Source organism: Triticum urartu, chromosome 3A, assembly GCF_056163025.1.
Source record: "Triticum urartu cultivar PI428250 chromosome 3A, HENAU_Tu73, whole genome shotgun sequence".
NCBI classification, from domain to species: Eukaryota; Viridiplantae; Streptophyta; class Magnoliopsida; order Poales; family Poaceae; genus Triticum; species Triticum urartu.
The window spans coordinates 712,319,603-712,343,518 of NC_141875.1; the positions used below are offsets into that span (position 1 = coordinate 712,319,603).

A 23,916-nucleotide genomic window follows, 5' to 3' on the forward strand; every position below is an offset into this window, starting at 1 on the left:
CTGAGGGGTGTGGGATCTCGCATCTTCAAGAGTTCTATTTTTTTGTCATCGTCTAGTGATCATCTGTTTTGTGAGTAAAAATTTACTCTCATTCTCAATTTTTTATTATATTTTCTAATTTTTATCTAAATCAGTAAAATTACAGGTGTTTCTATAAGAAAAAAAGACAGCCAGTCAATCGCTAACCCTCAATCAAAAATAAAATAAAAAAACAATCGCGAACCCTCGCGTCGGTCGATAGAATCGACGATGCTTGCACTGGTGGATCCATGTTGGATGCCGACTTCACCCGATCTGCCGTGGATCTCGAAGCCGGTGGACTCTGGACCTTCTTCTCTGTATTAGCAAGCTGTACCACCAACAGTCTTTTCAATATTCCTGCATGTCAACAGCTTCATCTTCCTCCAGCGATGTACCTTGGTCATGATCTCCCGCAGCAATCTACAGGATCCGAGCTCCCGCTTCATGAAAACCGTGAGCATGTGAGGCAAGAGCTTCACGTTGGAAAAGCATTCGCACCCATCTGGAGGGCTGCACGATCTTCTTTGTTCTACAAACTTGCTCAATAGCAGGAGCCGGCATTACAAATTTTCTCGGCGGGTTATCGAATGAATTGATGCTATTCTTAGCTATATGCGATGGCTGTACATTGCAGCTTCGGGTACCGGAGAGAAACACGCACTTGCCTCCTTAACCAAGGAGGTCAAAAGTATTCTATTCGCTGCTCTAGCTTCAAGGGCACACACTAGTTCTTCATATATTCTTCGGCATGGGTACTTTGAGATCTTGTCGTCATATTCGTGTGCATCATCCTGAAACTTAGACAGCTCCTCAGCTGTAAATAACTGAAAGAAACACACTCCACCAGTGTTACAACACGAACAACAACTTTCCAACAAATGTACCTGAAAGCAAAGGATTTACAGATATTAGGATTTACCTCTTCTGGATCACCAACTAGAATTTCTTCTTCGGAGAAAGATATAAGCATCAGAGCTGTTGAGAGTTTCAGTAAGCTCCAGCCCTGGGTGTTAATGCCAGACACATCCTTAAGTTGCTTGCCAGCGCGTCTCAAGCACGCATCATGTTTCTTCTCAATTTCATCGCAATCATAAAAGGCACATGCTGAAAGAACAATGCGCTCATTGACCTGGACACAAATAGCAATTGCTTCGTCACCGAAGAAAAATGTGAAGGCAAATATATTCTATTGCACCCAAAGCTTTGGTCAGTGCACAAATTATCGGGAAGCAGAACAAGATGACAAAGAAAGCATCACTGAAGAACACGAAGGGCACTCACTAGGCAACTACTCCCTCCGTTTCTAAATATTTGTCTTTCTAGACATTTCAACAAGTGACTACATACGGAGCAAAATGAATGAATCTACACTCTAAAATATGTCTATATAAATCCGTATGTGATAGTCTATTTAGAATCTCTAAAAAGATAAATATTTAGGAACAGGGGGAGTAGTAAACTCACCATATCTGGTTTGACATCAAAACCTTTACGATTCAGGAACATTATTAGTCCTTGACTCATGGGGAGGCGTTCCTCCTTAGTCAGCTCTGATTTTTCCATAGGCACTAGACTATGGATGATATGCTTCACGCCCCACGTCACCTCCATCACAGTTTCATCGAAAATGCAAGGTATGCCCTGAAAAGAAATCGGGACAAACGGTGATCAAATTTATTCACAACCATAAAACAAACAAGGAGTAAACTAACCATGCTCGCTTCTATGATTGCTTTATACTCAGGTTTCCCAACAACTAACATCTGCCCAGGACGGCGCCACCTCTTGATGAACTTAGACAGCCTTCTGCAAACACCAGTGTCAGACCTAATGGCGCTGGACTTGTCCTTGAATTTTTTGAATTGTTTGAGCCAAACAATCTGACAAAGAAATAAAAAAAAGGATGACCTTGTCACGCGAGGTTTCTCAACGTGGTTACAAGATACAACTAATTCAGAATATAAGCACAAACATCTACTAAGGGAACGTGATACAATTGAACATATCGTGATAATGACGAACATTGCAAGATCTCTAGCTAACTCAGATGATTAGTGTGAAAACAAAGAAGTACTCCCTCCATAAAGAAGCAAGAGAGGGAAGGGAACGAGTGGGGCACTAACATATCGTGCCATATATTCTGCTCCGAAGTTCGACCAGATATTCTCAAGAAGATGATGAAGAGAGAAAAGGGAATATAAATTAGCCGATGACATGAACAACAAGAGAAGGCGAGAACATCAGGAAGGCAGGTAGTACCGTGGTACCTCCTTGGCGCCTGGCAGATAGAGCTGGACCCCGTCGAAAGATAGAATTGCAAAGCCCGAGGGCGTCTCCAGCAGCAGTAGCATCAGCCCGTGGTTCCCTAATTTGTAAGCTGCATGCCAAGCTCAGTAACCTTGAGCAGAACAAGAAAAAACCGCACGAAGACCAATCGCCCATTCAGGTACCATCTAATCTAATCAAATGCCAAAACCCTAATTAGCACACGCCCTGTGGGGTTTAAATCTGTAGGATCGAGTATGAAATATGAATCGATCGATCTGTGTGTTTGCCCCGCAGCGTGCATATGCTAGTGCTACTGCAGATAAGGATTCCTCCTACTCGAGATCAAGTTTTCACCCGCCGGCGCCGTGGGTGGATTCAGAGAGGGAGGATGACATCGGCGGCGAGCAGGCGGCTCACCTATACTTGTGATCGTCCCCTCCGGAGGAACACGATCACCCTTGGTCCGTACACCCATAGCCGGAGGACCAGGCCAACGTCGCCTCCTCGACGGCAGAGGCCGTAGCCTCATCGAGGAACATCGGGAGGAGAGGAGGGGAGGTTGGCCGAAGTTGCGGCCGCACCGGTAGTGATGTTACAGAGTCGTGTAGGCTTTTGACTTTGAAACAAAACTTCCCAACGGGGTCTTGTATTTGCGTTCTAGAGATTTTGTCAGGGTTTGGGATATTGGGGTATCTTCAATATAGACCTTCATATCGCCCGCAAACGTCCCATCGAGCTGCCTGAACGTAATATGTCACCCAACATGGCACGTACCCCATCTGTCCATGAATCAGTCCGGTTGACCGAATCCCCGCAAACCGGATGCAAATCACGGAGGCTTTGCGGGTGTCCGGACTACAACCACATAAGCGTCCCACACACTGGTCCCATCCAAAACCATCTCCCGCACACACGGCCTCCCGCATGACCGTACCTCCGCTGCCAGCCCTGCATTCATGCCAGCACAGAGCAGACGCGGCCTCTCATGAAAGCCGGCATTGAAGAAAAGTGCCACGTCTCGGTCTCCACGTCTCTTCAATGCTGGAGCAACGTCACTTGATAGGACAGGCGATGGCTATCTATCACATTCTTAGCGGCATTAAACAGGTGCGGCGACCAAGAAACCCACTCGTAGCGGAGCAACATGACTAGATAGGACGGGAGGGCTATCTACCGCAATCAAACCGGCTCCCGTCTGTCTGCTTGCCGGCATTAAACAAGTGTGGCGACCGAGAAATCCACTCCGGTGCCTGCATTGACACAACCCGCTGCTTAGCCTGGTCGGCGCTCGCTATTTAAACGCGGCTTCGTCCGGCACAATCCGCACTGCACCACATCCACTTCTGAGCTTCCTCCGCACACGATCTCCACTATTAACACGAGCTCTAGGGCGAAGTGGGAGAGCCTCTCAACAGGGTAGAAGCATGAGGTGGCGAACCTTGCGACCGGATGGCAGAATGTTGTGCACAGTAGATACATGTCGGCTTGCCCGCGATCTCGTCGGAGATGCGAGACGGCAACTCGACGACGAAGGAAGTGTCCGACGACGAGTTGATGCCCCTGCCCGCGCTTGTCCATGTCGGCTTCTCCATGAAGCAAGCGTAGGCCACTTTGATGTTGTCATGGCAAATGTGCAGCCAGCACCGCCATGGACAAAACGGTATATATTAAACCAGCATGGCTAAAAAGGCGCGCCCATACATAGCTCACAGCGAGGCGGAAGGCAGCCTCACTCCGCGATAGATCTCGCTTATAGTGAGACTAGCATCCGTCTCGCCCGAAGGGTTCGTGCGTATGGGCCAACCCGTTAACGTTGTAGCTCGCTTACGTATAGTTTTGTCCGGGTTTTACTTTTTTTTATATCTTTTGGTTTTCTTTTTATTTTTCATGGAGTTTCTTTTGTTTTCTATTTTTCATCATTTGTTTTACTGTTTTTACAGGTTTTTTTACTGTTCTTACTTTTTTGGTTTGACTGGCCTTTTTGATTTGCTTTTCTGTTTCCTTTGTTTTATTGTGTTTCCTTTTCGGTTTTTAAAGGTTTTATTTGTACATTTTTGGTATACACCAGGAGCAATTTCTATATACATGTTCCCGTAAAAAAAATCTATATACATGTTTAATACTCTGCCAAATACTAGATTAACATTTTTGACTACTTATATTTTTTATATCCACCTTTTATACACATTGTACATTTTTTTATAGACCAGGAACGCTTTTTATTTCTAGTTTTATAATACACCTTGTACAATTTTTGTATACATCAGAAACATTTTTTTATATATACACGTTTAACATCTTCGAAATTCATGATTACCATTTCTTAAAAGATACTAGATTTTCTATGTCTACTTTTTCCATACACATTCTACATTTTCTATATATATCGGGACCATTTGTTATATACACGTTTAATATTGTCCATACACATTCTACTTCTTCCATATACATTCTACACTGTTTTGTTTTATTCTTTTTTATATGCATTGTACATTTGTTGTATATGTTATATACATGTTGTCTATACATACTTAGCATTTTTAGTGCATGATTAACATTGTTCAAAAAAATTATGTAAAATGATTTTTGTAATAAACATACTCAGAATATTTCGAAACTTAAGAAAAGTAAAAAAAAGAAAAAAGTGAGAAAAAAGCGCTGAAGGCGTGTGTCAGCTTTGCGCCTCCCCAATCGGGCGGCTGGCTTTACCTAGACCTCCTACGATCTTACTTGAAGCGAGACATGTGTCTCCATAAAAAAAAAAAACTTGAAGCGAGACATAGAAGCGCCCCCCTCGCCTGCTCGCAGCTCCTACGGAGCGCCGCAAATGGGCTGGCCCAGGTAGGTTTCCTTTAAGCTGGTCTTTTATCCTGCTTTTATTTGTTCATTTTTTCTCTTTTATTATTATTTGGAAAATATTATTTATACTTATATTTAAAAACATAAAATAAAATCATGAATTTAAAAACAGTATTAAGACAATGTAAAACAATTGTTAGCATAGTTCTGAAAAATTGTTGATAGCATATTAAAAAAATGTTCGTGCCATTTTAAAAATATTATCAAACACTCACGTCTTTCAAATGTAAAACTTATAGAAAATAAGTGTTTCAAATGTATATGAAAATTATTGATAGCATAAAACAAATGTTTGTGACATTTTAAAAATGTTCACGTGTTTCAAAAAAATCCACATTATAATGAAATGTTAATCTTGCTTTTTTTTTTGCTTTCCTGATAGGCTTCACGACGCTTTTTTAGTTTTTTCGGTTTTTCTTCATTGATCATTCCTGCATACTGCTCACTGTCTTTTCTCCTTCTTTGTTCCTTGGCATCCATGACCAGAGATCGCGACCCCAATTGCTTGTCTACATGATACTTTTTTCATATTGTATGCATATGTCGTTAATTAAAAAAACATATTAGATTTTGCATCATAAATAGAACATAGAATCTACTTATAAGTTACATTAAGTATGCTGGATGTTAGCATTAGAATATATGTGTTTATAGTGTCATATTATTCCTAGATCCAATTTAGAAAATAGGAAAATAATATTGAAGTAAGAGCACTGATATATACATGACATTTTTCGTCTAATTTTAGTACAACAATGTAAATTAGACGTCGATATATAAGTAGTGACAAAGCATATCACACTTTCAGATTAACCATCCTAATCTATACCAACATAAAAAGATCTGAAGGGGCAGATCCAACTGATTTCGACCATCAAACTAGGTCAATCCAACGACCTAGACTGCTCCGATGGCGAGCGTTCAAAGTGTTTAAGGTGCAATTAATATTATACCAAATATTGCACTAATCATAGAATTAACACACAAATAATAGCATACCCAACATCCGCGTGCAACTAATATATTGCCTAAATATTAACGTGCGTTGCACGTGCGTATTTACTAGTTAGTTATTAACATCAGACAATAAAAATACGAAGATGTAGGTCAGACGTCTATAAATAGTGATAAAGCATATCATACTCGCAGATTAACCATCCTAATGAGTTACTACCATCAGACAATAAAAATATCGTACACGCAAGACTTCTGTTGAAACTATTTTACCTTCATGCAATTGTTCTTCCATACAACCTCCAGCATGTCCATCTTCAGAGACATTAAGCATGGTACCTCTCATGATCCCGATTTCCTTCCTTAATTCTTCCATGTCACCTCGTGTCCTTCTCAAATTAGATTAGAGAATATATCTCTCAGGATTCCAATTTCTTTCCTCATTTCTTTTTTCTACCACGTTGTGTCCCGTTTAGTATAGCCCACATCATATATAAAAGATTAATTGCCTCGCTTTCCAGTTAATTAGCCACATTTTCCTCCTTTATTTTCTGTAATGATCTCCTATATGCTTGCCTGACACCCAAGAAACACAAAAACGTGTGTGTGTGTATATATATATATATATATATATATATATATATATATATATATATATATATATATATATATATATATATAAGTAGATTGGATGTGAGAGAGCGAGGTGGGACTATGTATTATCTCAATGAATCTTAATTTTAACCAAAACCGCAGGCCAGCTCGGTTGGCCACTCCGTTATGTGCTAGTCGACAGGTTTTGAGTTTGAGTCTGCTTGCCAGTGAATTTTTTTTTTGCCTCAGGCTACTGGCTCGCCGGCCCACTCCGACTTCTGGCCCAGGAGACTTATTTTTCTGTTGCGGACTAAAAAATCGGACACGTACGTTATTTTAGTATCACCTCGTTGGCGGCCTGTCGGACCAAAATTAATCATGTATGGCCGGACGAAAAATGAACGGAATTACGATGGTAAAAAGCAATAGCCCCTTTATTAGTATATATAGATATAGATTTATCACTTGAATTATAGCACGGGCCGCATCACAGGCGACAAGTTCTTCTTTTCCACATTCATGACATGTTTAGGGAGGGTTGCCGTCATAAAGGTCACGACGGTTTTACGGAGGGTTGCCCCATAAAGGTTACCAATGAGGCATATGGCCATCTATAGTATGTGATATGCACGCTGTGCGTACTCGAGAAAAAAAATGAGGCATGGCCATCCGCGACGATTTTTCATCGACAATGAGGGCAATCAGCTATGTTTTTGTATAGAAAACTATCAAAGATGACTGTTATATATGTGACGGTGTAGTATAGAAAATGTGGGTTGTGAGTACATCTATTGACATTGGGTTGTGAGTACATATTGACGATGCAGATGTGGATTTGACAGTGTGCAAAAGTTCCTAATTTAATCATCATTTCAAATGCAAAATGCAATATAATCTAAAGCCTTTTATCAACCAGTCACTCGATGCCGCCCGTGCCTCTCACCGCGGCATGCCGTTTGTGTCGTTCAGTGGCACTGGAACAGGCAAAACTACAGTCACCTGAAATTCCACGGCATCTCGGGCTGGTTAAGTGTCATATGTAGGAGAACATGCCTGCGCTATATTACATCTTTAAATTTTGAGTAACATTTCATATTTATGCTTGACAATTGAGGAGATTCATAACCATTTTCCGCGAGGGGGGGGGGGGGGGGGGGCATGCCCCCCTTTGGCCCTAGAGAAGCTTCATCCGTGCACGCAGACCAAGTCAGCCATGCCCTTTATTTCGTTTTGTACCTCGCACCTCCTTGGAGGATTGTAACTGAACTTCGTCCTTTTCAATGAAAAGAAACACAAAGGTGATGATCCTCGCTAATTAACCACATCTACTGATGTTCCACAACATCTCGGGCCTCCCGTCAAGTACACCCGTCAGGCACCTTGGTGGTGTCACTGGATGGGAATGGGCACTCCCCACACCATCTAGGGTGCCGTGGACATGGTACCTAATGGCAACAAAGAGAGGGTGAGGATCATCATCATGCCGGACATCTACATGTAAGATCTAACTTCTATGGTCCTACTTATCTTTCAGACGAAAAGCAATGTTTATTTTATCATCCGTCCATATGATGCAATGTATTTCATTTTTTTTGCCACATTATAATAAAACATCAATCTTGTTTTTGAAAATGTTAAACATATATTAAATAAATGTTTCAAATGTATATGAAAATTGTATAATTTTTATCAAAAATAAACATCAAACATGTATTTAAAAGAAATGTTAATCTTGTATTTAAAAATGCTTATCATGTAATAAATAATATTAAGCATGCATAATTTTCTTGATGTACAAAAAAATGTAGGCATCAATTTTTAAATGATGTATTTTCAAAAATTTAACATGTATAAAAATAATATATCACATGTACATGAAAAATATACATAGAAAATAGAGGAAAAGGTTACCAAAAAATTAGAAAACAAAAATGACAATCAAAAAGGTTCTAAACCGGAGAAAAAGCTATGAAAACCATAAAGAAAAACACATGAAAAGAAAGAAAGAAAAAGCACAAAGAAAACCTTAGAAAAGCGGTGAAAAGGGAAGAGAAATGTTGGAAAACGAAAAAAAATCGGTGAAAAACAGTAAACCCCAGGAAGAAACAAAAAATAAAGAAAAAAACAAAAAAAACAACATACAAGTGCAAGTGAGCGAGCGGCTGAGCTGTACAGTACTGGGCCCGTTCGCTCGCTCTTTGGGTGCATCTTCAGACAGAAAAATACCATGCCCCGGGCCGAGGCCCTGGGTTCCTTAGGCCCAGCCCTAGCAGTGCACACCGAGCCAACGACACGAACACGAAAGCGAGGTGTATATTTTGGTACCCCTAAAAAAGGTGTATATTTTGGTACCCCTAAAAAAGGTGTATATTTTGATTTTCGAAGAATGAATAAGGGTCTGTTTAGGATACATCTAAATGTGACATAGTTATGTCACATCTAAACTGATATTCATTCTGTTTGAGATCTATTTTTTTGTTTTAGTTTTTTTGTTTCTTGTCGCTGTATTATATATTTATGAAAGCTTAGATGTGATATCTTTGAAATACATCTAGATATGAATTAGACAAACTGTAATATAAAACCAAAGGCAAACCGGGTACAACCGGCCATGGCGGCAGCGCTTCGGCTTGCGGCGAGGAGGATCTGCGGCGGCGCCCGCAGGCCTTCCTCGCAGCAGTGGGCAAGGAGGCACCGATGAGGATCAGCAACGGCAACGGCAGCACCTCGCTTCTCCGGACGTTCAGCGAATCACCGCAGAATAACCTTGTCAACAACAACGCATGGGATCCGCCGAGCCTCAGCGCACGGGCGGAGGAGAAGAAGCAGGAGCTGCTCTAGATCCTCCGGCAGATGGACCGTCGCCACTGCAAAAACTTCGACATGGAGATGGAGAACAAGAAGCTCATCCACCTGCTTGCGCGATCCTCTGATCCTCTGCACCATAGTACGTAATTAATAAATTAATTATGCGCTTGGTTTTCATTTGCAGCTCAATTGGATACTATTTTCTAGAGAATCATTGGTTAAAAACTTAAAATCCACGATCGGGGCGTCTCTTGGGCTCCTTGCACTCATCCACGTGGAGGCAGAGTATGTAATTCCTGTGATTGATGGAATATGTAAGATGGTGAAGGCGTGAAGCAGCTCTTACGTGTGAGAAAGCAGAATGACCAACGTTAATTCTTATGTGTATATGCCTTAGCAATTAAAAGAATTGTCAGAATTTCTCTATGTGGACGTGTAAGTTGTTGAGCAGTGCTTATGATCGGTACCTGTGGGTGCTAGTAGCTATAGCTTTCTTCTGTGTTGATTATGCGCCGATACTTTCACATTCTTAGGCCTTGTATAATACAAAGTGCTTAGGGAGATACTTAGTAAAATAAACTGAATTTTTCTTAAACGGCAGTGTTTATTTTTATAAGAGGAATGCTAAATTAAGCGTTTATCTTATATAAATGAGTCATTTTACAGTGCATCCGGACGATATGGACCGTCCGTCGGAGCGAAATCGACGATCCAGATCCGATGCAATACACTGATGTCACGTGTATTATATCAGACCCCGAGGGGCATTTTCGGGAGAAAAAATATTTCGAACTGATCTGTTTTTCCCTCCCAAATATTTCGAGGGTATTCTCGGTATGAATTTGTGGGCTATTTTCGGTTCGATATTTATCCCGTTCGCTAGGGTTTATGCCTCGCCGCCGCTACGGTTTTGATCCTCGCCGGCAGGATCTAGCCGCTCATCGCGGCCCCTCCCTCCCTCGTCACCGGCAGGATCTAGCGGCACGTCGCGGCCCCTCCCTCCCTCGTCGCCGGCAGGATCAAGCCGCGCGTCGCGGCCCTTCCCTTCCTCCACCCCAATTCCCTCGCGATCTCGCACCACATTTTCAACGAACACGAGAGGAGGCCCACTGCCCTCCCCGCGGCGGCCGCCGGCGAAGAGTCGGCGCCATCCCACCTCCCAGTTGTCCATGCGGGTGCCTATAGCCACAAGGTTATAGGCAACCTCTTTCCCACACCCCAATTGGTTGTTTGCGTCCTCTACATATCATTTCTCAGCCATGGCTGCAGCTTCTATCTAGCCATGCATCTCGTCCGATGGCAAGGTGGTTGGGTATGGATCATGTTCTGCGGGACTAGATGAAGCCGGCCGCCGGCCTCGACGGCTAGCCCCATTCGTCCACCCCGACTGCTTGATCTACAAACGTTCAATCGTTGCATTCAACATGTATTCTTTCAATTTGGCTAATAGGTGAGATTTGGAGATCAATGGAGATGATAAGCTATTAATTTTGGAATGCACTATAAACAATTCATAGCTTATGTTGCTCAATATTTATGATGCTCGCTTCTTCTTGTGCAATTGCTGGACTGGGATCAACAGACTTGGCATGTGCTTTATATGAAAAATTAGATTCACATGGGATATCCACCTTTTCAAGATTGCTGTTAAGTCTTATTATGATGTTTTAGCCTTGTTAAAGGGAGAGTAATGGTCCTCGCAAAAACCAGAGAGAAAGGAATGAGCATTCGATTCTTCCATATGTTGCATTTCATTCTTCCGTGTTTAGTTATGTCCAACATTTGTTACATGCACACACTTGACAAGGTTAGTACAAGTAGTAATTTTTCCTCTGTTTTGCAGGGCTATGACAGAACATGCTATGTGATTCCCTCAGGCAGGATGGATGTACCATGTCCACACCACTGTGCTCCTGAAGGTGATCGCTTCAATTCAGCATTGCAGCACCTGCAGAGGCCCCCTATGTTACGTGCTTTTACTCTTGTTATCCTATGCTCTATTTTTTTGGCTTTGCGGCCTGCCTACGGGACATAGCTGGGATTGCGTGTTGAATCAGGCAGTATTTTTGACTTCTGTTGTGAGGCTATGCTCATGCTTTAATAATTTTTTCTCTCATATGAAAATAGACATACCATAATCCATTATTCTTCTAGGGTTGCCCCAGGCACCATTATTGTCACATGGTAGTAAAAAGCAAATATAGATTTCTACGAGATCCCGTAGAGACCAAATTTATTTCAAGCAAAATATAGTAACCAATATTATTGAAGTTTTACAACTTGACTCATGTGCAATGGACTAATAACACGGCTAGGAAACCTTCTTCGGGACTAAAACCCAACCACACCTTACTCTATCGCTTTATGGCCAAGTGTACACTCCACATGTAAGAATGAACCACAATGCTGGACTAACTGCTTGCATCCTCGTCGTCTTCAACCGCAGCTGCATCCGATTGCCTAGCATGATACTGCCTGAACCTAGTCCCGCATTTCATTTTGTTGTAGGGTGAATCGACAAGCACAACAGGTAGCTCTCTTCTGAATTTGTCGATGTAGGCCTGCATGCGAGGATATGTTAGTATTGTTCCATATGTTTCAGAAAATGACAAAATTTTAGGTGTTACTTTACGTACTTCGTCATATTGCAACCTTAGTTTTACTCCCATAAATAATTCGATGTTCTTCAGCATGTACAGTGCACTACAAGAACTGCAACATTTTATGTTGTTAGATCAGCATTTCAGATATTAACAATCTAAAACAAAAACAAAAGCTAATATTGTTGACTGACGTCTCATCGGATTTTGGCACATTAATATTCCGTACTGGCCATTGCGTCACGTTAATGTCTTCCCATGCATTGCTTTCAATCCCATTGACTCGCATCGCTGCTCTCAGATGTGCTTCCATCCCAGGTACCTGCAAGCCCAATGGGATGAGAAGTTGCCTACGACTAATACTTACATACGATGTTAAATCCTTTCTTATAATTAAATATGTTGAAATTCTCACCATGTTATTTACTTCTTTGGGTATCATACAGTGGAAAAGTGAATCAAGAACCCGAATCTCCTTCCTTATGGGGTTTACGACCACAAGGAACCAGTGGGTGTATAAACTTTTCGTAGGTAGGAAAACCTGGAGTGCACAGATAAATAGATCAACGTGCATATTAATAAAAAAAATCTGTTCTATGTCAGCTTAATATACCATATCATGTTTCAGGTAGGTGGTTCCTTGTGATGTTCCAGGAATGCCTGCCAAAGCGTCCTCGTAGCACTCCTCTATCCTACCATCTCTTTCGGGTTTAGTGACGCCGGCCACCCTCTCAATGTCAACCAGTTGGCCGTCCCTTGTGTCATTTGGTTGATCATTACACATGAGCTGGATCGCAGCATAAACCACCTACAACAATAATCAAGTTAATTGTATTGTACAAAAATGAAACTTCATAAACAAATTTGTGAAATACTATCTTACTTCGTCACCCAACCATACGCCATCTTCAGATTCATCTTTATGGGTGAGGTATTGCAAATGCTTTGATAGCACGACAATGTCATCAACTAACACCATTTGTTTTTTCACGATTTGTAGTGTTGATCAGTGACGCCACGAAATCCCGTCGAACCACGTCTAGCTGGTCCCTCTGGGTTTCAGGAACTTCTGACCTCTTTTTTAAGTTGCTAGAGCCGATTTTCCTCTTTTTACTGTTCGTGTACTCGGAATCATTTGTACACTCTGATGGAGTCTTTTTTTCCTTTTTTTCTTCTCAGTGTCGTACGAAGCATACTCGTCATCCTTAAATAATTGCAATACCACGCTTTTCTTTTCGCCCCCATGATTTGGTGGCGTCGATCCAACCACACTTACTTGTTACTGCTTTTCAAAGGATTCATCATGGCTGTCATCATCTGTGAAGGCACGGGGCTCTTCAGGATCTCGCGATCTCGTAGCCTTCACAGAGTGCTGCTTACTCCGTCTGTTGAACGGATTCTGTCAGACGAAATAAACTGTGTGTTAGCCTTTAGCAGATTCTTGCTCAATTATAGGTAAAATGTGCATCACCTGGAAATCTTCAAGGCTTGTGGTGGCTTTGGAATGCATTTGGTTATCAAAACTAGGAGCTCCCTGGATATCATCCACCTCTTTCAAAAGCTTATGAATACCACTGAGATCCTGTTTGATATTTGCAGCAGCTCTTTCGAATGCTTCATCCTGTACGTGGAAGATCAAATGTTATTTCTGAAACGACAATGATTGTTTCATAATTAAGTTAACATGCGTACGTCAAAATCTTCATCAAGGTTCTTCATGGGGGGCTCCATGTCATCATTTTTTATTCCCTGCTTACAATCATGCTTAGCATCGACCTCCGTGACATCCTTTTGTTTCCCCTGGTCAGAAGCCTGCTCAGCATTCTCAACAGAGGCCTCCATTGGGTGTGAAGGTGCCCCGAGGTCAGATAGATGTATGTCGTCCACTCCTGGAAATATTCCATCGTGTTTTTTCTTTAAAAAATACATGTTAGTCTGGGGTGTTTTGATAGTAAACTAAATTAGAAAAAAACTTGTACACGTGAATTTCCAATTATATATACTAATCTCATAATTCTAGGCTTACCTTCAATTCTTTGATGAGGTCCTCCGTGAGCTTGCCATTTGTACGGGTACGCCTAAGGCACTCATCCATTTTCTTTTCAAGGGTGCACATCCTATGGTTTTGTTCTGTACCGGACTCCCGCACGAGGGAGGCAACTTCTTGCAAATCAGTCAATACACGTCCGACGAGTACCTTAATCTGAGACTGTGAAACAGTTAGAATCATATAACTTCATACTAGTTGGAATGTTACAATATATATTTGTGCCTTATGTAACTCATTTAGCTGAGCGCCAGTCTTCGGTTTGGCCAGCGTACCATCTCGTGCTGGAATGAAAGGCCTCATCAGGTCCTCAACATACTTCAGTTTAGTGTCGTTAGTATGATTTAAAAAATATATATGTTACATAATCCAGGCAATGTGCTGACATTTTACCTCTCCAACTCCCAGATAATTATTCTGGATTATATTGTCAACCTTTTTTGCCTTCTCCTCGCTCCAGTTCTGGATCAGCGGCCTTAACCTTGATTCATACGAGATGCTAGAGTCCAATTGGTGCACTCTGAACTTCTCGTAGTACCATGTCTGCATGACAACAAAAGCAGTTTACAAACATTCACGTACATTATGTGATGTATGTTAGGTAACTGATAATTGTACTACTACAAATTACCTATAGCAGTGGTAGATTGCCCTCCAGAATTGCCTCACCATTTACAAAATTCTTCACGCTATCCATAAGATAGTCAAGCGTTAGCTGTCCAAGATTTGTGCCCTTTATCGTCTCAACGTTTCTAACAATCCCAATATATTTGTTATCCACATACTCCTCTTTTGTTTGGCATACATATTTGCCTATGGTGTACAACACAAATGTCCTGACAAAATTTGGTGTGCTGTCGACTTTCATCTTGGCTAGCAATCCTTTGAAAGTTATTTTGGTGTCATTACGGTCTTTCAGTTTCTTCCACAAATCCATATTATCATCAAGATTTGAAGGGACGTGCTTCTTCCCATGGCAGGGCATGCCTGTTATATGCGCTACATCTTCTAGTGTGATCCTACATGGTCTCCCATTGATGATAAAGGCATCCTGCTCTGCATCATATGAATTAGCGATGGCCAGGCAGAGTACACGTCTAATTTTGATGCTAGGTGTCTTGAGAAGTCCACCCAGTCCTATCAACTGGATGTACATCCTTTGCTGCGTGTTTAATCCGTTTATGAACTCCTCATATGGCGGCAAAGAAGCATCCTGGGTTCAATGGATGTGCAAGTGTCATTAGATTCACCATGGTATACAATTTAAACACTCATACAGACGAATACAACTTATATATACCAACATAAAAATTGTGCTCTACGCTACTGCATGACGTACAAGCATGCTGAGTTCCATTATGTGCAAATACTATCATGTGATTCAGCTTGGTTACGTTTGAACGGTCATCTAAGGTAATCTCCATTGCAAGGCACTTATCTGAAATAAAATAAACATTGGAAAATAAAAAACTATCCAACCATGGTCTCCTCAACTCTAGGCGCTAATCATGGTCAGTAGTATGGAATTAAAACATGGGCCATCGATGCCTTCCATGACTCGTGCGGAAGGAAACAAATAAGGCAAGCGCCCGCTGCACTAACTGGCATCGACAAGACCAGACGCTAAGATTTAGCCTGAAATTAATCAATGAACTGCCAATCTAGTAGGAAACAAATCCTAGCACCCTCCCCTAACGCCCCCCAACTTAATTTGTTTAAAAACGTGCGGAGTTACATGAATATGCAAACAACAAGTGGGGTCGCAGCAAGAGATCATGCGAGGAAGATCGTGGAACGAAAAATAGCAGCGGCTGAGATCGTGGGGAGTTACCAGAGGATCCATGTTTGGCTCCGTCGTTCGGTCTTGCTGGATTCCTGGGTTGCTCCGTCCTTCTGTCTTGCTGGTTTGGGCGGTGCAGAAGGACGAACTATGATCTACGAGGTTTCAAAGGATCCCTATTTATAGGGGTCGTAACAACCTGGACATATATCTACGTATAGATTTCTTTGGTTGGAGGAAATCAAGGGAGGGGACCCACCTGGTTGAATATTAGGGGGGGGGGGGGCGTGGAGAGTTTGGCAAAGGTAAGTTATGGTTTAAAAAAACCCAAGGTAAGTTGCATAACAACACGTAGGTCTCCTGAGAATCATGATCATCAAAAAGATATCATTCCCGTTTCTTTGAAAATCAGCCAAAATATTTCAGCCTCACTGAATTTCGGCCAAAATATTTCAACACTCGCTGAAATTTTTTCTGAAACTTCTAACTAGCGATGTTAAAAAAAATCTGAACCTTCTAACTAGCGATGCCAAAATATTTCAGTACTCGCTGAAATTTTTCTGAAACTTCTAACTAGCGATGTTAAAAGAATTCCGAAACTTCTACCTAGCGATGTTTAAAAAATTCTGAAACTTCTAACTAGCGATGTAATTGTTCTGAATCTTGTCCAGACTCCGACGACACTTAAATATAAATTTAAGAATTTAGTTAACCTTCCTAAGCTTCAAAAGTTCTGGTTGAAAAAAGCAAATATATGTTTTAGCGTCTCACATGCAGACCAAATTTATTTCAAGAATAGTATTTGGAACCAGTACTGTGAAATATTACAACTTGATTAATCCGCACTGGACTATGAACATGGCTAGGAAACCTTCTTCAAGAATAGTATTTGGCTCTCTTGTGAAGTTATTTTATTGCCCATTTGATCTTGCATGTTCAAAATCATACCTTTTTTCCTCGTATCTGTGAGACCAAATTTTTTTAATAACGCTGAATCATTTCTGTTGCTGCTCAAGATGGCACGACACCATGGTTTTCACTTCGGTGAGATTTCGATGAAATAACTGAACTTCATTCATTTAAGCACTCACTGCAATATTTGCCTTTCAGCCAAAATATTTCAGCACTAACTGAAATTTTTCTGAAACTTCTAACTAGCAATGTTAAAAAAAGCTTCAAAAGTTCTGGTTGTAAAAAGCAAATATATGTTTCAGCGTCTCCCATGCAGACCAAATTTATTTCAAGAATAGTATTTGGAACCAGTACTGTGAAATATTACAACTTGATTAATTCGCACTAGACTATGAACATGGCTAGGAAACCTTCTTCGGGACTAAAACCAAACCACACCCTACTCTACCGCTTCATAACCAAGTGTACACTCCAGATCTAAGAATCAACCACTGCTGGACTAACTGCTTGCATCTTCATGATCTTCTATCTCAGCTGCATCCGATAGGCTAGCAATGTACGTCTTTGGCCTTTTCATGGACTTCAATTTGTTGTAGGGCGAAGTAAGAAGGGCAACAGGCGGCTCTCTTCTATAATTGTCAATGTATGCCTGCATGGGAGGATATGTTAGTATCGTTCCATATGTTTACAAAAATTGACAGAATTTTAGGTGTTACTCTACGTACTTGGTCATAACGCAGTGTAAGATCTTCTCCCATAAAGAATTCGATGTTCTTCAGCATGTAGAGTGCACAAGAAGAACTACAACAATTAATTCTGTTAGCACCATTTCATGTATTAAAAATTCAAAACATATTGAGAAGCTAATACTGTTGACTGACTTGTCATCTTGTCTTGGCACAGGAACATGCTTTACTGTCCATTGGGTCACGTTAATGTCTTGCCATGCATGGCTTTGTGGTCCATTGATTCGCAGCGATGCTCTCAGATGTGCTTCCACCCCACGTATCTACCAAAGTCCATGGTATGAGAAGTTGCTCACGGTTCAAGGTTAGGTATGATGCTAAATGCTGTGTTATATTGAAAGACGTTTAAAATCTCACCACGTGAACCACTTGTGTTACTACGTAGCTGAAAAGTGAATCAGGAATCTGAATCTCCCTCCTTCTGGGGTTTACGACCACAAGGAACCAGTGGGTGTTCGCCATGTTCGTAGGTAGAAAAACCTGGACAGCAAAGATGATTACATCAACATGCATAATGATTACAAAAATAAATGTGTTTATGTCATGGTCAGATGGTACCAGATCATGTCTGAGGTAGTTGTCTCCTTTTGTTGTTCCATGACTGCCCGCCAAAGCGGCCTCATGGCAGTTCTCTACCTTACCATCTCTTTCGAGCTTAGTGACGCCGGCCACCCTCTCAATGTAAACCAGTTGCCCGTCCCTTATGTCCTCAGGATGATCATGACGCATGATCTGAATCACAGCATCAACCAACTAAAACAAAATTCAAGTTAATTGTACTGTGCAAAACAAAATTGATAAAATAATTTGGCAAATATCTTAATTCATCACCCAACCATTTGTCATCTAAAACTCCATCTGTCATGGTGAGGCATTGCAAATGCTTCTGTAGCAGAACAATGTCATCAATTACCACCAATTGTTTATCAAGATCTGAGGTGTTGACAATTTCGGCCACGTGATTCTGTTGAAACTTGTCAAGGTCGGTCTCCAGCCTCGAAGCACCTGTGTCTGTATCTTTAAAAATGCTTGCACGGTTTTTCCTCTTTGTATTCTTTGTGTCCTTGGAATCGTTGGTAGACTCCGATGGAGTCCTGTTTCTCTTTCTCTCCTTATCACTATCGTACAAAACATAATCTTCATTGCACAATAATGAAGATGCCACTCTTTTCCGGATGCTCGTATGAGTTGGTAGCATGGAATCAACCACGCTATCTTGTCGCTGCTTTGCTAAAGAATCATCATAGTTGTCCTCATCAACTGGGAAGACATGTGTCTCTTCCAGCTCCTTTATTGCCTTAGCCTTGGCAGACCGGTGTTTGCTTTTGGTACCTGCCTCTCCCCCCACCTCAATACTGACATCTTCATCATCTTGATCTCTTCTTTCTTCAGCCTTTCGCACATTCTCATTGTGCCTCAAATTCAGAGGATCCTGTGATTCGAAATAAAGCACTTGTTAGCTACAAATCTTCATTAACTTAAAACAAAATCAGTTAGATGTGAAATGTGTATCACCATGAAAGCTTCAAGGCTTGTGGTGGTTTTTGAATGCTTTCGCGATTGCAAACTAGGAGCAGGCTGCAAATCTTCAGCTACGTTCTTCATGGGGGCATCCATGTTATCTTTTTGTATTCCCTTAGCAGAAATGCCTTTGGCAATGACCTCCGTGTCTTTTTTTTGTTTTTGCTGGTGAGTAGTATTCTCTCCTGGGACCTCCATTGGGTCCGCAGGTACTCCTAGGTCAGATAGCTGTATGTCCTCTACTCCTGGGCGATCAGCATCAAATATTCCATAGCGGTGGTTCTTTAAAACAAATGTGTTAGTGTGGAGAGTATTGATAGTAAAAATATTTATAGAAACTCATAATGGTATACTTACATTGAATTCTGTGATGAGGTCGTCCGTGCGTCTGCCGTTCGCAAGTGTACGCCTAAGGCACTCATCCATTTTTTTCAAGGGTGCTCATCCTATCAAATTGTTGTGCACTCGCTTCCCGCACAATGGAGGCAACTTCTTTCAAATCAGCCAATACACGGCCCATGAGTGCCTTATCCTGCAAATTACAAGCAGTTAGAAGCATATGACTTCGATTGTACTTGCAAAGTTACAATATATATTTGTGTCCGATGTTCATCATTTATCTGACCGTCAGTCTTTGGTTTGACCGGCGTCCCAACTGGTGGCGGATTGAAAGGCCGCAGCAGGTCATCGACATACTGTATGTTAGTGTCGTTAGTATCATTCAAAACATATGGTAGATAATCCAGGCACACAGTACGAACACTTTACCTCTCCAACCCCTATATAATTTTTGTTGATTATGTTGTCAACCTTCTGTGCCTTCTCGTCACTCCAGTTTTGGATCAGCAGCCTTAACCTTGATGCATACGAGATGGTAGAGTCCAATTGGTGCACCCTCACTTCTCGTAGTACCACGTCTGCATTATAACAAAAACCGCTTAGAAAATTTTCCATAAAATTAAATGTATTGTATGTTAATAATGATTGTATTACTTGCAGCAATGGTAGGTTGCCCTCCAGATTTGCTCCACCATTTACAAATTTCCTGACGCTAGTCATAAGATGGTCAAGTGTAAGCTGTCCAAAATTGGTGCTCTTTATTGTCTCAACGTTTCTAACAATATCAAGGTATCTGTTGTCCACATACTGCTGTGTTGTTGGGCATACATATTTGCCTATGGTGTACAAGACAAATGGCCTGACAAAATTAGGTGTGCTGTTGCCTTTCATCTTGGCTAGCAATCCTTTCGAAGTTACTTTTGTGTCATTGGGGTCTTTCAGTTCCTTCCACAACTCCAAAGTATCATTGTGATTTGAAGAGACGTGATTCTTCCCCATGCAGGGCAGGCCTGTTATATGCTCCACATCTTTTAGTGTGATTCTACATGGTCTCCCATTAATTATAAAGGCATGCTGCTCTGCATCATATGAATAAGCGATGGCCTGGCACAGTAGACGTCTCATTCTCATGCCAGGAGTCTTGAGAAGTTCACCCAGTCCAATCAACTTGATGTACGTCAGTTGTTGTGCGTTTAAATCTTTTATGAACTTCTCGTATTGCAGCAATGAAGCAACCTGAGTTCCCTAAATGTACAAATAGTGTGATTAGATTCTGTATGGTATTCATTTAAACACGCATAGAACCGACTAGATGTAATCTATGCCAATATCAAAATTGTGCTCTACATTGCTGCATGAAAATATAGAGCTTCTAGGCCATATAATGAACACCAGACATAGAAAAACAAGCTATCTCTGTCCGCAAATTGACTGATAATAGTATAGATTTTTAGTACAAAGAGCAGACTTTGTTCTATGCACACTACTAAAGTTTCAGGCGTCACGCTTACGAAAATAATTGCATACATGATCACAAGATCAATAGTTTATAGATAATCACCATACTAGGAATGTAACATGTGATCCTACTGTCCATCTTTCTCTTTAGTTTTCTCCTTTATTTCTCGTCAACCTAAAATTTAATATAGTACATACATTTTATGTTCTCAATGCCAAATAAGTGAGGCGTGCAACTTATGTACAAAACTACTTTGTATTCTGTCTACTGCGTATTTGATCAGGCATTTAGGAGTACTACGATTATTTTGTTGATTCGGTTGCTGGTTTTAAACAAAGTTGAATTACTAGTCCTTCATTTCCATATCATTGCACGTAGAACTTTCCAGCACAAAAATTAGCGCAAGTTTCATTACAGAGAGAGGCATTCACGACTAAAAACTAAGAGAGGAAGGTATCCACGATCTCCCTTAAGTTTTTCTAAAGCACATGTAGATGTGCTCTAAGTATTGCTTATCTAAGTCCTATGTCATTGATTTTATGCTAAGATTCGTGCAAGCCTTTCTAGACACACCAATCTCCCTTCGGTAAAATAGGGATAGTTCGTTATGGCTGTAACTAAACGAGATCAAAAAGAAGTGCGCCGTAAATAATGGGATTGCATGCAGACTTGGGAAGGAGGGTGTATACACAATACAAGGATCTCGATCGTTACCGGAGGATTCTCTCGATGGCAACCGGCTCCATTGCCGTTCGCTTTCATCTTTTGATTCGCCGGCTTCTCCGACGTGCCCTTCTCTTTCGTCGGCTTCTCTGACGTGCCCTTGTCTTTCATCTCAGGATTCGCCGACGCAGGCTTTGAAGATGACGGCTCCGTCGGCTTCACTGACCTGGGAGCTACTTTGGGCGGTGTGGGGTGGTAATTCGATGTAGTCATGGAAGGCTAGGTATGGTCGGCGTGGGGTGGGAGGCGTGGGGTGGAAGTATACGATCTGTGCCGTGAAAAGCTTTGTATTTATATGGGATTCTCTACCAACCGATCACAAGGAAATATTGGGAATTTGGGATCTCACGAAGAGGTAGTTTTAGATCACGTAATGTTTATGTATAGGGGATTCTCTAACAACCCACCACAAGGAAATATTGGGAATTTGGGATCTCACAAAGAGGTAGTTTTAGATCACGTAAAGTTTTTTTAGCTATATTTTTATTTTGAGAATTTTTTAGCAAGTTTAGATCAGTAATCTCAACCGTGAAGCGTTTGGGCTTCTTGTGCTTTCTTATACGGGCCTATGGGTGAGCCCATTTTAAATGTGAACATGACAAAGGAAGCGAGGATTCCAGCAGGCGGGACGAGCCCCATCCCAATTATTTAGGACGGGCATGCGCGAGGGCGCTTCGTCCTCACTGCCACGATTCTCCAAAAATGGTTCCTCTGCCTCTGCGTCCTCTCGATTCCCTCTTCCTCTGCGTCGCCCACTCTCCCAACAATCTGGCTTCTGGAACGGTGAGTTCTCCTTCCTGTCAATTTTGTTAGTAGTTCTCCAGTTGCAGCACATACGATGGCCTTCTTCTTGTCAATTTCTTGTTCTCCTGCTTCTTTATTTTGTGCGCACAGATTCATCTGCCTGCAACATGTAGTCCGTTGCCTTATGAGAATTTTGCACACAGATTCATCTGCATGCAACATCTAGTCCGTTGTCTTGTCAATTTCTTGTTTTTCTCATGCTTCTTTAGTTTGTACACACAATTTCATCTGCATGGGTGATGAACAATTCATAGATACATGTTTATTCTTGATTGTTGATGCTGTTGTTTAGATAAATATTTCAAGAGCGTAAATTTATATTGTTAATTCGCATATACTCCCTCTGCAAGGAAATATAACAACTTTTGGTTCACTGCTTTAGTGATTTCTTTACAGAGGGAGTACTTGTTTAGTTTAAATTGTTCATGCACTTGTTTACATAAACTTTCAATAGCGCCAGAATTCCTATACTATCTGCCGTCATATTCATCTCAGCTTATTGTTATCATGTTATTGTCATGCTTCATGTCTTATACTGGTTTCATCAATTACAGTCCTTCGGCATGGCGTTCGAGAATGATTATGATGCTAGGGCAGATGGAAATACCGAAATTTGTGTGAAGTACACGAACAAGGCTAGTTGTGTTGAGTACTGTATTGGCAGATTCAAATACTGGCTGCGGAACAACGACCAGAAGATAGTTGCACTGGATGTGGAGTACACCTGGCCTCGTTGTCCGACACAGATGGCGGCCGTGGTCCAGCTATGCGTTGGCACCTACGTCCTCGTGTACCACATAAGCATTGCTGATGAGCACTGCGGCCTGCTTGCCACCTTCCTGCTCAACGAGGAGTACACCTTTGTTGGGGTGGACATCGAGAATGACAAGAAAAAACTCAAGCATGTTGGTCTGGTGGTACAAAACTTTGTGGATATCCAGAATATGTGGAGAGTGCCTGATCCAGTGACGATTAAGCCAAAGTATGGCTTCACTGACTACGCTGGTTCCATCATCCACCACAGCTACAACAAGATGAAGGACGTTCTCACAGAAGATGACCACCATATATGGGCAGAAGCGCCCTTGCCCTTGAAGAACATCTATTATGCTTCCATGGACGCATATGCCACCTACGACGTATACAGGCGGTTTGTGAACTTCCAGAAGGGGTTCGAGAGTCAGCGCCAGCATCTCGCCAAACCATCCAGGCGGTCAAAGAAGTCTGGAAGGAAGAATGAATCAACATAAAATGTTTCTTCTATTTATCTAGCTGATAGTCTGTAAACTTTATTATACTGCTAGTAAGTCATAAGTTCAAATTTCCTGCGAGTTGAATCATCCTTTATTCTAGCTGTCTTGCCTAATTTGATCCACGTTCACGAGATATTATACTTAAGACATTTATTTTGTTTCGGTTTTGCTAGCTATGATACAGAATGCGATAGCCATTTTTACCAAAAGATTATTTCAGATTTATAA

At 41.4% G+C, this 23,916-nt stretch overlaps 2 protein-coding genes across 2 annotated transcripts; one reads left to right on the forward strand and one right to left on the reverse strand.

Moving 5' to 3' along the window:
• Window positions 1–341: 341 nt before the first annotated feature.
• Window positions 342–2,156, reverse strand: LOC147982028 (uncharacterized). Its single transcript, XM_087516178.1, has 6 exons — window positions 2,145–2,156; window positions 1,734–1,901; window positions 1,486–1,662; window positions 941–1,150; window positions 683–845; window positions 342–550 (listed from the first exon to the last, which is right to left on the reverse strand). Exons 1-6 carry the CDS (start codon window positions 2,154–2,156, stop codon window positions 342–344), a joined length of 939 nt encoding a protein of 312 aa, XP_087372304.1.
• Window positions 2,157–22,998: 20,842 nt separating this feature from the next.
• Window positions 22,999–23,685, forward strand: LOC147982029 (uncharacterized). The gene has a single exon (XM_087516179.1). The coding sequence runs from the start codon at window positions 22,999–23,001 to the stop codon at window positions 23,683–23,685; it is 687 nt and encodes a 228-aa protein (XP_087372305.1).
• The last annotated feature ends 231 nt before the right edge of the window (window positions 23,686–23,916 follow it).

Bases quoted from the DNA above. Each gene is read 5' to 3' on its own strand.
- LOC147982028 (XM_087516178.1), bottom strand. The intron at 1,151-1,485 runs GTGAGTTTACTA...ATTTGTGTCCAG, and splicing joins TTGATGTCAAACCAGATATG to GTCAATGAGCGCATTGTTCT. The intron at 846-940 runs GTAAATCCTAAT...TGTTTCTTTCAG, and splicing joins TAGTTGGTGATCCAGAAGAG to TTATTTACAGCTGAGGAGCT.
- LOC147982029 (XM_087516179.1), top strand. From the start codon at position 22,999: ATGGCGTTCGAGAATGATTATGATGCTAGGGCAGATGGAAATACCGAA.